The 17,124-nt window shown below is 41.7% G+C and overlaps 1 protein-coding gene across 2 annotated transcripts in view; it reads right to left on the bottom strand.

The window, feature by feature from the left end:
* The window catches only part of TTF2 (transcription termination factor 2), a 42,353-nt gene extending 32,602 nt beyond the window's left edge, over positions 1-9,751 (bottom strand). Inside the window, exons 1-3 of one of the 2 annotated variants that reach the window (XM_047784911.1) lie at positions 9,690-9,751; positions 9,336-9,438; positions 7,325-7,411 (exon numbers count right to left, since the gene is read on the bottom strand). In XM_047784911.1, coding sequence (XP_047640867.1) covers positions 7,325-7,377 — 53 coding nt within the window. In that variant the 5' untranslated portion in view covers positions 7,378-7,411; positions 9,336-9,438; positions 9,690-9,751. Of the gene's footprint in view, positions 1-7,324; positions 7,412-9,335; positions 9,439-9,517; positions 9,585-9,689 lie in introns of those variants that run through there. The other variant, XM_047784910.1, reaches the window with a different exon arrangement.
* Between the last annotated feature and the right edge of the window lie 7,373 nt (positions 9,752-17,124).

The raw sequence follows: 17,124 nt of genomic DNA on the forward strand, positions 1-17,124 counted from the left end.
CATCATTTTCCCATTCATGCTCACAATTTTTTTCTTTTCTCTTTTACAGCCATACCTGCAGCATATGGGCATTCTCAAGCCAAGGGTTGAATCAGAGCTGCAGCTGTGGCCTATGCCACAGCCATGGCAACACCAGCTCCAAGCAACACATGGGACCTACACCATAGCCTAGGGCAATGCCGGATCCTTAACCCTCAAGACAGGCCAGGAATTGAACCTGCATACTCACAGAGACATCAGGTCTTTAACTTGCTGGGCCACAAGGGGGGACTCCGAAGCTCACAATTTCTAAAAACATTTATTGGTCTCTTTAACTTTTCTTACTGCAGTAGGATACTATATTGAATGTAGAGTTCTGAAAATTTCTGAAATGGCTTGAATGCATAAAAATTCAAAGTACCAGAAAATAAAAATTCAAAGTACTAGAAAATAAAAATTCAAAGTACTAGCTCCTTCTAGGGAATACCACTACTTACGAAAATAAGAACAAACTGCAGCTTTAAAGTATATAAAGTCCTTGAAATCATTACTGAAAGTACAGTTTATAGACAGTTAATCTAATTTTTTTTCTTTTTTGGCCATCCCGAAGTATATGGAGTCTCCAGGCCAGGGATCAGATCTGAATGACCTATGCTGCAGCCACGACAATGCCAGATCCTTTAACCCACTGTGCTGGGCTGGGGATCATAAATAGTTTATTAAGAGCCTCATGGACTATCAGGAGAAGGGCAAGATTTGGAGAAAGAGGGAAGAAAACAACACACACTGAGCATCAGCTATGTGGCAGGCACAGTGCTAAAAATGCCCCTACCTACATTCCTGTTAAAATCAGTCTGGATGGGCTTCTCGGCCTTTAGGATAAAAAGCTTGTTATGTTTACTAAACTGTAAATCAACAGAGAAAGCAGTGGAAATATATCCTCAAAGAGGAAGCAAATTCCTCTATGAGAAAAGAACATAATTTCTACAGTGGATTCAATTATTTTCTAGGATACAAATTATTAACAATAATGATGAAATCAGCTAAAGGTCATTCGAGACCAAATTCAAGTCAATTCCTCTACTTTCTCAGAAAGCTTCATCAGCCTTTATCTCTTAGTACAGGTCGCACAGTCACAGAAGCAGCTGGCATTTAATCACCTCCCATTTAGCATCTGAACTTGCACATCAAACTCTTCGCCACTCTCCGTGTGTCCAACTCTTATCCCAATTGTGTCACAGGGCCCTTAGGAATATAAGTGCACTTCTTTACATGCACCAATGGAGAAACAGAAAGCTGGATTTCCACCTCGTTCTTTCACCCAAAGCTTCAGGATGGAACAAAAATGGAAATGTAAAAAAATGAAACTATAGGAAAAAAGGGACGAATATTTTTGCAACCCTAAAGTGAAAAGGGAATGACACAACCCTGCAGCTGAGAGATGAAGGATTTAGTAATTTGACTACATAAAAGTACTAAAAGTGCACATAGTAAAAAAAAAATACTGTGGATAAAAATGATAAGACAGACAGCAAGCTGGGCAAAGTCATTGCTTCACACATTAGAAAAGGCTAATATCCTCTCCATTCAAGGATGACTTCTATTGTCCAGCACAAGGCATAATACGCTATAGCACCTCGTGAAAGCGCTGGCTTCATTGAAGGGGGTTCTTCATGAGTTACTGGGGCCTCAGATCCCTCTGCATGGGTCTGGCTCACACCCAAATGCCTCCCTGTCATGAGCCTACATCATCGTCACTGGGTTAGATGACGGCCACGCCGATTTTACCCAGTAACCAACCACACAAGGGGTTTCCTGGACGTGCAAAGAGTCAAGTGTTCTTAAAAGTAAGGGATTTTGAACATCCCACTACAACCAGTTATTTAAAGAACAAAAACGTGTTTCTTTGACCTCCGTATCCTTGAGAATAAAAGCTAAGAGAGAGGCGAGAAGAGAGAACACAACTCAGGAGCTGGATGACCACGTCCCGCATCCGTATATCCAGGTGTGCCTCACCACTCACACCTGGACAAGCGTTCTTCCCCCTGGTGCTACTGAGCAACTATCAGACTTTCCTTTATGGTGCACAGAGGGTCACAGCAGAAGGGTCAGTCAAATGCTGGGGAGTGGTACCATCTGGTGTTGCAGTTAGAGAACTACACACAAAAGCAGCTTCAGTCCAAGGGAAGAAACATGGGCATCTCAGTCTTACTTGGGTTTATACCGTCCCTCCATCACTCTGCTGCACCTGTCTCCCAGCGAGGTTGAACGTTAAACATGATGGTATTAATTCAAGGATGCGAAGCACTTTAAGTTCTCAAAGAGAAAACCTGGTTTGGGGGAAAGAAAGGCTGTGCTCCCTGACATTCTGTCCCTCTCCAGAGCACAGGGGTTCTGGTTAGATGCCTTCCTGTCTGCTAAGGAAGTCATCACCCATAGAAACACAGCCTATTTCTGTTTAAACTTCCAGCCTGTACCACCTATCAGGGTACTTGCTGGGGGTTTTGTTTGTTTGTTTTTAATTTGGTGTGTATGGTAGCACTATATTTTATTTGTCCTAAAACAACCTTATTAAAGCTCTAGTAAGTACCTCCCAATAACTGTTCTAGATTTGAGCTAAAAGAAATACATTTGGCATCCTTTCTCTACTTCAAAATTAAGTTCACCCCCCCCCACCCTCAGCCTCATCTACCTAGGGTGAAAAATATTAAAGACAGATTCTCAAAAGTGTCTCTTCAGCCTAGATCTTCCCTCTGAGCTGCACACCCACTTTTCCAGCTGGTTTCACACATACACAGGACACAGTGAGTCCAAAGCTGTATGTGTAAGCCACACAACCCAACCCTCTATGATGTTACCTTTCCTTCCTGGTCTCGCTTTATGGTAAACTCACCATCCATCAACCCCAAGAAGGCAGGCATTTCTTGAGCACTGACCGTGTGCCAAACACTGACCTAAACTCATTGTACATGTGACGCCACTGAACCCTCACAACCCAGGGAAGTCGGGGCTACCACGACCACCACCCCAGTTGATAAACGGAGGAAAGAATATGCTAACATGCCCCCCCAGGAAACATGCCGTAGCTGTGCTCTTTCAGCAAGCGTCCTCCAGTCTAAGTGCACCCAACTCCACGGCCATGGCCTCAATCCAAACCCATCTTTGCTTAGAGAAAGTGGGTGCACCTGGAATCAGTTTGACCGAAGTTCAAAGCCCAGCAATGCCACATCATAACCATGGGACCACATTCCTGTTCTAACCTCACCAAATGTTTTCTCATCTGTGTGTAAAACAGGGATAGTGAAACCTATTGGAGCAGATTCTGTGAACATAAGAGGTGATGAATATGCCATGTAGTAGACATTCAAGAGTAGCTATTATTTCAGCGGGCTCCTTGCCTCCACCAGCTTCACTTTCTTTCTTTTTTTTTTTTTTTGTCTTTTTGCTATTTCTTTGGGCCGCTCCCCCGGCATATGGAGGTTCCCAGGCTAGGGGTCAAATCGGAGCTGTAGCCACTGGCCTACGCCAGAGCCACAGCAACGCGGGATCCAAGCCGCGTCTGCAACCTACACCACAGCTCACGGCAATGGCAACGGCGGATCCTTAACCCACTGAGCAAGGGCAGGGATCGAACCCGCAACCTCATGGTTCCTAGTCGGATTCGTTAACCACTGCGCCACGACAGGAACTCCAGCTTCCCTTTCTAATCTAACTTCCATGGTTCTTCTTCGAATGTAAATTGGACCAAATACTCTTCAGTGGCTTCCTACCACGCAGAAAGATATTTCTATACAATACAGGGCTCCCAGTAGTTTGCAAACGGTTTTACGTGTTAGACCTTCCTAACTTCATGCACAAAGGCCTACTGGCCCCCTTGTACTGGCAGAAAACAATGGGAAAGTGAAGTTGTTAAAAATTCCATTTATCAGAGTCTCAAAAAACATAAACACTGAGGAGTAAATTTAACTAAAAGGGTATGGTACTCTATGATAAGAATGATTCGACAATGCGGAAATTTGAAAAGTCATAAATACACCATGCTCGTAGACTGAAGATCAATACTGATGTCAGCTCTCCCCACCTTGATCTATGTAGATTCAGTAGAATCCCAAAAGGGTTTTCTGAGAAAATTTTAAAAGTCAATTCTACACGTTACATGGAACTGTCAAGGACCTAGAACAGCCCATCGTGAAAAGCAAAGTTGGGAGACAAACACGATCTTATCTGACTGTGTCTGGACAGGCAAAGAGACCAATGGAAGAGACGAGCAAGTCCAGGATAGATCCACACATGGCAGTCAGCTGATTTTTCACAAAGGTGCCAAGCATTTCCATGGGGAAAGGCAAGTCTTCAGAAAAGGGTGCTGGCAGAGACGTGAACAAGCTCAAGTTGGATCTGTACATTGGCCATAGCAACGGGCCTGCTAAATTTCCTTTTTTTGCTTTTTCGGGCCGCACAGGCGGCCTATGGAGGTTCCTAGGCTAGGGGTCAAATCGGAGCTACAGCCACTGTCCTACACCACAGCCACAGCAATGCCTGATCTGAGCCATGTCTGCGACCTGCACCACAGCTCACGGCAACACCGGATCCTTAACCCACTGAGCAAGGCCAGGGATCCAACCCACAACATCACGGTTCCCAATCAGATTCGTTTCCGCTGCGCCACAACGGGAACTCCTAAATTTTCAATAGACCTAAATATAAGCAAACATCTAGCCAACCTGAATGGCAAAGAATTCTGAGTACAGGTTAACATAAGCTTTTGGGTTTAGTGGATGTGTTTGGTATTTTGATGTTAACTAATACTTTAATTTATATTAGACAGGTCCTTTCTTTCCCCTTCAACTTATAGAAATGAGCGTTTTCAAAGACTGGAAGGATTGAAGTTGATATATAATAAAATTGAAATTGTCTGATACAAACACAAAAAAAGGGTGCTGAAACAAACATTCATTCCATACTATCCAGAAAAATAAATGAACTCCTATCTCATAAGGTAACCTAAAATCATTTGAGGTAGAGCACAGACTAAGCAAAAAAAACAATGAAAAAAAAAATATAAAACTTCTAGAAGAAATCATTGGAGAAATTTATGATCCTGAGGTAGGCAAAGATTTCTAAGAGAAGACAAAAAGCATAAACCAATAAAAAATGATAAATTGGACTTCATAAAAATGAAAAGCCTCTGCTCTTCGAAAGAGTTAAGAAAAAGAAAACCACAGACTGGGAGAAGACATTCACAATACACGTCTCTGCCAAAGGACTTGTACAGAGAATACATAAGGAACGCTTCCAATTAATAACAAATGACAATGCAACTTCAAAAATAGGCAAAAATCCCCCAAAGTTACACTGTATGATTCCGTGCAGGTAACTTTTTTTTTTAGGGCCACAGGTGCGGCATATGGAGGTTCGCAGGCTAGGGGGTCAAATTGGAGCTACGGCTGCTGGCCTATGCCACAGTCATAGCAACGTCAGGTCCGAGCTGGGTCTATGACCTACACCACGGCTTGTGGCACCTCCAGATCCTTTAACCCACGAAGCGAGGCCAGAGATCGAACCTGAATCCTCCTGGACCCTAGTCGGGTTCGTTACTGCTGAGCCATGATGTGAACTCCATAAGTAACATTTTGAAATGACACAATTTTAGAGATGGAGATCAGATTTGCCATTGTCAGGGGTGAACAGAGGCAAACAGGAGGAAGGTGGGTGTGGTTATAAAAGAGCAACAAGAGGGATCTTGTAGTCATGGAACTGTTCAATATCATGATTGCTGCACAAAACTACATGTGATAGATAGCATTGTATAGAACTAAATGTATATGCACACACACACACAAATTAGTGCAAGTAAAACTATCTTTACAAAAGAGTTCAGTGGATTACATCAATACCAATACCAATATCCTACTTGTGATATACTAAATTCTGCAAAACATTACTACTTGGTATAGTCTACAGAGGATCTCTCTGTACTGTTTCTGATAACTGTTTGCGAATCCACAATTTTTAAACAGACACATCATCAAAGATATACAGAAATGGCAAAAAAAACCCACATGAAACAAACTGTGGTATTTCTAACACGGAAAGCAAATGGGCAATAATAAAAAATGAATTATCAATACACACAAGCACATGGATGAATCTCTCAGATACTGTTACATAAAAGAAGCCACACACAAAAGAATACATACATACAGTATAAATCAAAACAGGGGTTGGCTAACATGGGTGGGAAGATTACCTAGAAGGGATACAATGCACCTAATGGGATAATGAAAATAAATATTTTATATTTTGATGGAGATCTTGGTTATAAGGATGGATCTTGGTTATTCTCAAAACTCAACTGGTAGGGAAAAGAATTTGAAAAAGAATACAAAATACATATGTTCTTCTTCAAATTCTTTTCCTTACCAGTTCCGAGTGTATGTACATGTGTCTGGCTTCTTTTATACATATGTATAATATGTATAACTGAATCACTTTGCTGTACAAAAACTAACGCAACATTGTAAATCAACTACATCCGATTAAAAAACCCCAAAAACTCAACCAGTTGAACTGTGCATCCTATTACATGCCTAACACAGTTAATTCAGTGGTATAGACAGTTTTCAGTTATGTGAAAAGTGTGAAGATAGTCCTTGAATGCCTATATTGGGGGTGGGATCGATCTAGAATATACCAACAACAAAGTGCATAGAGTAGCATACAATAAGCATTACATCCAGCCCCTGCCTTCCTGGTCAGTGTTATCTTCTGAAGTCTTCACTTTAATATATGCTCAACCATCCCCGAACCAAATGCTTACAATTATCTCATGCCTCTGTACACTAATGCAGGACATCGATCTGTTAAATATGTCCCCTTTTGTGCCCCTAGTGAATTCCTACTTATTTTTCATTACTCATGACAAATATCAGCTGCCATCTATATAGACCTCCCTGCCCTTTCTCTGAGTTCTCATCAAAAGAGAAAAAAACATTTATTGAGTTAACATACATTAGACATTTTTATACATTACTTCATTCTACCAGCAGAATGAGAAAGTTAAATTAGTGCAACTTAATGACTGCTGGTGGGCTGATGTTATTAGCTACTTAAGGGCTGGAGAGGGAGAGAGGTGGAGCAGGTCATCCAGAAATTAGCCAGAGGTCAGGCTTCTCAGATCAACCAGCAGCTCAGGAGTTAGGGAGTGACAGCCCGGAAGATACTCTATACATAGAGAAATACTGTTTGTGAAGAGTCAATCCTGAAACTCCTTGACTCCTCCAGGCAAAGGAAAACAAAAAACAAAAAAACCCCCAAACACACTTAGATGTTCTTTTCGAACACTTACCTGTATTCTTTCTTGCCCTGTGGTAGAAACAGGCCCTGAAGCTCTACCACCATGTCTTCATGCAATAAACAGTGAGAAACAGGAATGCTAGGGGGAAAAAATTGAAATTGTGTTTTAGGAGGCAAAGCATAGAGGCCAATATCCTAAAATTAAACCCAAAATATGGGTTTTAAACTTAAGGACCCATGTTTGACCTCCACTGGGTTTGCAGATCTCACACTTTTATGTACATTGCGCATTCCTCTGGGGAAAGGGCCGAGCTCTCATCTTTCACTCCCCCAAATAAAGCAGAACAGTAAATATATCTATATTTCTCCTGATGATTCAAAAGTGTGAAGCAATACTGTGCTACATAACCACTATACTGGGATACCTCCAGGCTGTGGATTTTCCCCCAGATTCTTCCATCCTCTTTCCTCTGATAACCCATTAGCTGTCACTCAGCTTTGTCACACACCCATTCTGGCAAAACACTCTACTGATTTTCTTCATGCTTGTTGGTCTAAGTTTAACTCCTCCCTTCCAACTTCTTATTATGAAAGATAATTTATGTACAATATTTGAGAGTAAATAGTTTTAGGAGACGGTCTAAAATACTCTCACATGACCTGTGGCATTTTCTGTCTTTTTGCTTATATTCTGGTTACCAGACATTCCAAGTAAGTCAAATTTATCAAGCAATCATCTTTGAGTCAGTCAAATACCATTGTACTAGTTTGTACAGGAGAACATTCTTATAAGTAGTACTCTATAAAAAGGCATGTTTCTTTTCATTTAAAACAGAATCTTACACTTCCATTAATGTTTAGTTCTTATAAATCTGAATGTGCTTTTGTGTCTCATGAAACTTGAGCTAGGTACTGAACCTAAGAAGCCATGTATAGAAACTAAAAATAAATAGTAAACCCTGACATAATGACATGGTGTTGATAGCATCAGGTGTTTTTTTTTTTTTTTGGTTTGGTCCCTTCTCTAAGATTTAACACTGATTTAAATAAAATCATTTTGTATTTAATTAAACTGGATCCTAGTAATTTCTGTCAAATGGAAAAACAACTTACAGAAGGCAAAGAAAATATTTTACTAAAAATTTATTTTCTAAATCTGAAAAAGGACAAAAATCTCCCACTTAGTTTCAAAGCATAACAAAAATACAAATCATCTAAATCATGGGGGGGAAACGAGAAGTTAATGTATGTGTTGAAAAAAACATATTATTTTCCAATATTGATATCCATTATGTGCCTTACATGATATGTAGAAAAATACTTTTTCTCTACCAAGTTCAGTAGAAAGTAGGAAAAAAAATGGTTAAGATATAACAGTTTAAAATTTCGCATAGAGACTTCCAACATTTGGTACTGTGAAAACATTAACAACATTTTATGAGAACAGTATTAACTTTCCTCACTTCCAAAAAGAAGCTTAATATTTCTGGGCTTCACTTTCAGCTCTGTAAAAACCAGACTGCCGAATCAGATTTCTGATGTTTCTTTCAGCCTTAATCCCTAAAGTAACTTGTTTCCTTAGATTAACAATCTCACCACTTAAATGCAGAGAACCCTACTTTTAAAAGAGCCAGTCAATCCGACTACTACTAGTGTAAAGCTGGAGCCAGTTATTTTCTGCTATGCCTCTATGTCCTCACTTTAAATGGAGTAGGGGGTAATGTCTGATCAGAAGGGAGTGATCAAGGCTTGTCAGGCGAAAAGAAACCGAGAACTGGAAAGGACCAGAAGGATCCAGCTGTAGTCGATCCTCCATGTTATGAGGGAATTGGCTGCCCAGAGAGGCAAAGTAACCAGCCTTGGGTCACACTGCAATCAAGAGCGGGGCGTGTCCCTAACATGCCAAGTTGTCCTGAGATTACCAACTAATTAAAGGGCCATGGCTCCACAGACCAGGGGTCCCAGCTCTCCCAGTCCTAATGGCGCTGGCCAGAGGGGAGTCCGCGACCCCACCGGGGAGGCGGCGCGCGGTCGCAGGGAATCGTGCCCAGCTCGAGACCTACTCAATAGCCCTCAGAAAGTTGCATGTGTCCGCCGGGCACACGTAGAAGCTCTTTCCTTTATTCGGGCCATCGCGGACGCCGGTCTTCAGAAAGCATAAAGTGCCTGAGAAGAGAAGGTCGACAATAGTTAGACCACACTACATTGACAGATCCCGAAAGACCCTGGGACCCTGACCTCCTACCATGCTGCGGACACCTAACCACTTCCATCCTGCTCCTTCTTTCTCCTTCCCCAAGCTACCCCAACCCAACGCGTGCTTCCGCCTTTGACTCCGCCCTCCTCATTCAGGAACCAATCGTCACCCACCTCCCCGAGTCTTAACCCCCATAATTCATCCCCGCGGCCTTAGTTACCCGCTGATGGCTATTATCAGCCAATCAGACGGTAGTTTGTTTCTCTCCAGCCAATCACAGCCGCCCTCAGGTTTGCCTCGCGCCGAAATCGAACTGAGGCGAGGGGGAGGGTGGACCTGGTCTTTGGTTGATGGGGCGTGGCCGAAGCTGGAAAGAGCTTTGGAGGCTGGCGAAGCTTCCGGGCTTAGGGAAGCTTTGCTTTGCAGGTCCTGGAAGAGAAAAGAACAGGACTGTCAACGGGGAGACTCTGGCTTACATTTATTTAAGACCTAGAGGCGGCCCTAAAGGAAGCAGGCGTTAGAAACTGTAGAGAAGAGCTCTGCAAAGAAGACTCCCTTCTCCCGAAGGCCAAGAGCGCCTGGAATTTCATAGTCATCTGCGAGCTGGGGCCCTTGGTTGGTGGGCGCTCTGCCTTCTTGCTGGGTCTCTGGGGTGAGAGAGAGGGTCGATGGGGGCATCCTTTAAAGCTACATGGTGAACTGACGGGACTATGGCAGAGCAAGCTTAAAGACTTTTCCAGGACCCCACAACCCAAAATGCTTACCCATACACGTCTTGACCGTGGCTCAGAGGTTAACAAACCCAACTAGGATCCATGAAGATCTGGGTTCGATCTCGACAGCCTGGTGAGATGGGCATTTTACCGACCCGTAGACTCCTAGAACTCTGAGTAACTAACCCCAGGTCAGAGAATTAGTGAGTGGACCGTCTGCGGACAGGTGCCAGCGGACCACGCAGCTGCCTCCTGTGTGTACTGAATGTTCTCTAGGCGCTCAGTAGGAGACCTGAGTTGTGTCACAGTGGAAACGACAGGGGAGAAATAGATGACCTTTGGTGAAAGGGAATTTAATTTGGTACATTTTGTATTATCAGACTTTTTCTACCAGTAGGCTTTTGTAATATTAAAAACCGAGGATAAGTTAAAAGAAAGGGGGCTGTTTGAAAATGTAATCGGATCTCTTAGGCAACAAAAAGAAACAGACATCAGACACTTATTGCAATAGAGATGGCTTCATCTTACAACTCTTTGGACCATATGTCCTGACATATGGTGTGGCATGTGCAGCTGTACTTATGGAGACAGTAGGACAGAAATTCTGCAAGTTCTAGGAAATCTGGGCTATATGATAGATGTAAATGTCATAGGGAATCCAGAGGAGGGAAGACAAACCTGAGGTGTCATTTTTTAATTAAACAAGTACTTATTAAATAGTTTTTTGTGTGTCCAGTGTGGGTGGACACTAGGTGCTTGAGAAATATAAAATTCATTTATTCATACACAAAGTTTAAGAAAACTATTCTAATCACAGAGTTTTCTCAGTATTTGGAGACTGAACTAGTACATACTGACACTTAAATAACAGTGTAAAATAGTATTATTTGCCTTTTTGCCTTTTTAGGGCTGCGCCCACGGCATATGGAGGTTTCCAGGCTAGGGATCAAATCAGAACTACAGCTGCTGGCCTATACCACAGTTCACCGCAACATGGGATCCGTAACCCACTGAGTGAGGCCAGGGATCGAACCTGCAACCTCATGGTTCCTAGTCAGATTCATTTCTGTTGCACCAGGAGGGGAACTCCTAAAATAGTATTTAAATGTCAAGATGACTGGGGTTAGCAGTAAACTCCATAGGACTAGATAAAGATATGTCTGGAAGCAAAGTGGAATTAGTTTATACATAACTATCTCCTCTGTAACACTTATAAATGCAGAGATAAAAAAGGAACAAAAAAACAGGCATTTTCATTATTCCCAGATTATAATCCTTGCATGGAAGGAGTTCCCTTCGTGGCTCAGCGGTTAACAAACCCGACTAGGATCCATGAGGATCTGGGTTCGATATGGGGCCTTGATCAGTGGGTTAAGGATCGTTGCCATGAGCTGTGGTGTAGGTCACAGACAAGGCTTAGATTCTGCATTGCTCTGGTGGTGGCATAGACTGGCAGTTGTAGCTCTAATTCAAACCCTAACCTGGGAACCTCCATATGCCACAAGTACGGCCCTAAAAAAGCAAACACAAACAAACAAAAATCCTTAAACTGAAAGATTTTTATGAACATATTTAATATATGTTGTATTAGGAGAAGTAGACCATGAATACTGTCATTCCAGGACAAGGGGCATGATAATTATCTCTTGAATAATAAATGTTTGAAACAAAAACAAAATAGGAGCCTCTTAAATATCCTGTTAAGGAAGAAACTCTTCCTCTGCAAGTATTTTAATCCAGTACGTCAGGTCCAACTCCATGAAAGTATGCAGAGCCAAATCACAGAGAGGGGGAATATTTCTTCCATAAATTTGGGATTTGCTAGAACAAAATATTTAAGATCTGGAAAGTTTATCCCATCTAATCATATTTATAAAAGTGAAAATACATGGAGTTCCCATTGTGGCTTGGGAACCCTTTAATAACCCAACATAGCGTCTGTAACGATGCAGGTTTATCCCTGGCCCCACTCGGTGGGTTATGGATCCCATGTTGCAGCAAGCAAATGTGGCTAAGATCTGGTGCTGCTGTGGCTCTGGTGTAGGCCTCAGCTGACACTCCGATTCAACCCCTAGCCTGAGAACTTCCGTATGCCAGAGGTGTAGCCACTAAAAAAAAAAAAAAAAAAAAAAAAAAAAAAAAGTGAAAATACGAATAGGTTTTTTTTTAAGGTGGCCGTAACATCAGCATAAATTACAGTGAATTATACAATATACACTTTTTTCAAAATACATGCAGTAGGAATGTGGCACAGCAAGTTAAGGATCCCGAGTTGCCACAGTTGTGGCACAGATTGCAACTTTGACAGCAGGTTTGATCCCTGGCCCAGGAAATTCTACATGCAGCGGGCATGCCCCCCTCCAAAAAAAAAAAAAATATATATATATATATACATACATGAGTGTGTGTATTTTAACTTTTTTTTGAGGGCGTGAGCTATGCCCACAACAGGCAGAAAAAAAGTTCACAGGCCAGGGATCAAACCCGAGCCACAAGCAGTAACGATGTGGAATCCTTAACTGCTAAGTCACCAGAAAACTCTTTATATTGACTTATGCATAATTTATAGCCTTAATTCATCTGTAGACTCTTGGCGAGCCCTTTGGTGAATGTGCCTTGTGGACCTCTATTCTGAGTAAAGTTGAGTTTGAGTTTGTTTTTCTTTAAAACTTGAATAAGTCAAAATGAATGCCTAGGCTAGGTCCTAGAGCTATACAGTCTAAATCCACAGGTAATGAGCCAATAAATTCTTTCTCCATGGGCTGGTCAAACGTAGAGCATGTGATGGAATTGTTCTAAAACTGGATTGTGGTAATGGCCACCACAGGCATACATTTAGTCTCAGGGAACGGCACCCTTTAAATAGGTGAATTCTCTGCTAAGTTATCCTTCAATAAAGCTGTTGAACACAAAGCTGCAATGTATAAGCAACACCAAAACACCTGCATGGAAAATAAAATCTAAGATTAATCACCTGGATGTTTTGACATCTTAAGAAAATTAAAAGCTCAATCGAGGAAACTCTTTAGTTTTACGTGGTATTAATCAGCCTGGTTCTCTGACCTGTGGAATAAAATCCGAAGTGTAAAGACTCACTTTAATTCTTTGTTTTTCTTTGGGTCACACCTATGGCATATGAAAGTTCCCAGGCTAGGGGTTGAATTGAAGCTGCAGTTTCCAGCCTATGTCACAGCCACAGCAATGCTGGATCTGAGCTGCATTTGCAGCCTATACTGCAGTTGCCAGCAATGCTGGATGGTTAGCCCACTGAGTGAGGCCAGGGATCGAACCCACATTCTCACGGACTCTTAACCTGCTGAGCCACCATGGAACTCCCGTGTTAATTCTTGGGGTAATGAAAGAGTTGTATTTTATAAGGCCAGCCTTGTACTGGCTGGCACATAAGAAACAGAACAGACATCTATGAGATATCGGGTGGTGAGAGTATCAGCTAAAACACTCACCCGTTGACGTCGCTGTCACTGTACGTGTTTTGAAATAATCAACAATTCCAAATATCAAGTTATGTGTAAAATCCCAAGTTCTGGAGTTCCCATCGTGGCGCAGTGGTTAACGAATCTGACTAGGAACCATGAGGTTGTAGGTTTGATCCCTGGCCTTGCTCAGCAGGTTGAGAATCCAGCGTTGCCTTAAGCCGTGCTGTAGGTCACAGACGTGGCTCAGATCCCACGTTGCTGTGGCTCTGGTGTAGGCTGGTGGCTACAGCTCCAATTCGACCCCTAGCCTGGAAAGCTCCACATGCTGCGGGAGTGGCCCTAGAAAAGGCAAAAAAATAAAAATAAAAATAAAAATAAATAATAAAATAAAAATTTTTTAAAAATCCCAATTTCTAGGCAACCTTAATGTTTACTCATTATTTTAAAAATTAAATTGTCAGAGTTCCTGTTGTGGCTCAGCGGTAATGAACCCAACTAATATCCATGAGGATGCAGGTTCAATCCCTGGCCTCGCTCAGTGGGTTGGGGATCCGACATTGCTGTGAGCTGTGGTGTAGGTTGCAGATGTGGCTCGGATCCCCCATTGCTGTGGCTGTGGTGTAGGCTGGCAGCTGTAATTCCAACTTGACCCCTAGCCTGGGAACTTCTATATGCCGTGGGTGCAGCCCTAAAAAGCAAAAATAAATAAATAAATATAAAATTGTCCAGCTATGTTTTTCCAATTAGCTGATAATCTAAGTATACTTCTGAATGAGATCCCTCTGGGTTTTTGTTCATTGCTTTGGCCTGTGTTTGGGAGGCGTAACTAATTTTAAATAGTAAAGTATATTTTTTTCCCCGTGAGGCATGTTATCACCATAGGGAAACATCATTGTAACCTAACTTCTGAGGTATCTTTTGAGAAAAGTGCTTTTATAAGCATTCTTCCATGCAGTTCTCACAGCTACCCAGGCGGTGGCTGTTCCTTTAGCCCCATTTTAAAGAATAGGATACCAAAGTTTAGAGTAGTTAAGGGGCTTGCCCCAAGGCCATGCTATTAGCCACTTCCTTGGAGCCTGTCTTTGGAAATAAAAGGTGACTCTTCCGCCCACTCCCCACCCCCCTCCCGCTAAAGTCACAAAGCTGACACCACACAGATCAAGACCCAAAGCCATCTTGCCACCACAGTATTTTTCTGAAGCATAAATTATTCAGTGATTCCTTCAAAGATTAAATCTATACATAGCCAAGTGTTCTGATATTTATATCCTGTAGACGTGCTCAAAAAATCCAAGATAAAAAACAAAAAACAAAAACAAAAACCAAGTCCTGCCATTTTATAAATGATCACTAGGTAGCAGCATTTTAACATAAAAACAAACCACAAGGCCTCTTCTGCCGTTTTCATTCTTTTCATTTAACAATATGTAGTGGTACTACTTCGATCACATCTTATTTTGTGCCTTTCAAATATATGATCATTCTAAACTTGCCCTTTGATAAAGGCACAGTCAGGATGAAACTATAATAAGGGCAAATTTGGTTATACCTGGAAAAGTGAAGAGACTTTACAAATTCCTTTGTTGTACTAGTATTTTGTATTAGGTACCAAATTTCACTGGCCTTAAAATACTATCCCCAAGGAGTTCCCTAGTGGCCTAGAAATTAAGGATCCAGCATTGTCACTGCTGTGGCTCAGGTTACTGCAGTGGTGCAGGTTCGATCCCTGGCCAAGGAACTTTCACATGCCATGGGCTTGACCAAAAAAAAAAAAAATATATATATATATATATATATATATATATATATATATATATATATATATATGACTTCAAATGGTTTAAAGCAGGCCCTCCTTCACCAACTTTTATTTTTTGGTAAGTGTACAATTCAGTACCTTTTTAGCAAATTTATAAAGTTTTGTAACCTTCACCACAGTCTAGTTTTAGCACATTTTCATCACTCCCGAAACTTGTCTCAAATCTGTGTGGGGTCAATTGCACCAAGGCTACCACTGATCTGTTTTCTGTATTTATAAATTTACCTTTTCTGGGCATTTCTTATAAGCAAAGTACGGGATATGTAGTCCCTTGCCTCAGTCTTCTTTCGTTTAGCATGTTCTTGAGTTTCATCCAAGCTATAACGTGCATCAGTGTTTCACTCTTTTTATTGCTGAGTAGTATTCCATCATATTCATCGCCAGTTGATAAACATTTGGATTGATGTCCCTTTGGGTTTATTAGGAATAACATTGTTATAAACATCAACAAATCTGTATGTACACATTCATTTTCATTCTTCTTGGCTAAGTTTATGTGTAACTTAAAGAATTACCAGGCTGTTTTCCAAAGTGACTGTACCATTTTGTATTCCCAAGAGCAAGGTGTGAAAGTTCCAGGTGCTCCACATCCTTACCAACTTATTATAGTCATCCTGGCATCTGTGAAGGGGTATCTCATCTCGGTTTTCATATGCATTTTCTTTTTTTTTTGTCTTTTTGTCTTTTTTTGTTGTTGTTGTTGTTGCTATTTCTTGGGCCGCTCCCGCAGCATGTGGAGGTTCCCAGGCTAGGGGTTGAATCGGAGCTGTAGCCACCGGCCTACACCAGAGCCACAGCAACGCGGGATCCGAGCCGCGTCTGCAACCTACACCACAGCTCACAGCAACACCGGATCGTTAACCCACTGAGCAAGGGCAGGGACCGAACCCGCCACCTCATGGTTCCTAGTTGGATTCGTTAACCACTGCGCCACGACGGGAACTCCTTAATATGCATTTTCTGATGATGATAGACGTTGAACTTCTTTTCATGTGCTTACTAGCCATCATCTTCCTCTCTCTTTTTTAATGGTCTTGAAAGGCTTTTTCCTTTTTTTTCCCTTTTTCTTTCTTTTTTTTTTTTAATATTTTTAGGACCGCACCTGTGGCATATGGAGGTTCCCAGGCCAGGAGTCGAAATGGAGCTGTAGCTGCTGACCTACACCACAGTCACAGCGACACAGGATCTGAGGTGCGTCTGCAACCTATACCACAGCTCATGGCAACGCCAGATCCTTAACCCATTGAGCCAGGCCAGGGATCGAACCTGCATTCTCATGGTTCCTAGTCAGATTCGTTAACCACTGCGCCACGACGGGAACTCTTTTATAGCTTATTTTAAACCTAATAGTTTGTACCTCTTAATATCCCACCCTATATTTCCTCTCACCCTTTTCCTCTCCCCACTGGTAACTAACTGCTAGTTTGTTTTCTATACCTGTGTCTGCTTCTTTTTTGTTATATTCACTCGTTTGTTATATTTTACTGTCTTTTTTATTATAGTCATTCTAGCATCTGTGAAGGGGTATCTCATCTTGGTTTTAATATGCATTTCCTGATAATGATAGATGTTGAACTGCTTTTCATGTGCTTATTAGCCATCATCTTCCTCTTTTTTAAAGGTCTTGAAAGGCTTTTTTCAAGAGTCTACATATAAGTGAGACCATACAGTGTTTTTCTCTGACTT

The sequence above is a fragment of the Phacochoerus africanus genome, chromosome 6 (genome assembly GCF_016906955.1).
Source record: "Phacochoerus africanus isolate WHEZ1 chromosome 6, ROS_Pafr_v1, whole genome shotgun sequence".
In the NCBI taxonomy this organism is placed as follows: Eukaryota; Metazoa; Chordata; class Mammalia; order Artiodactyla; family Suidae; genus Phacochoerus; species Phacochoerus africanus.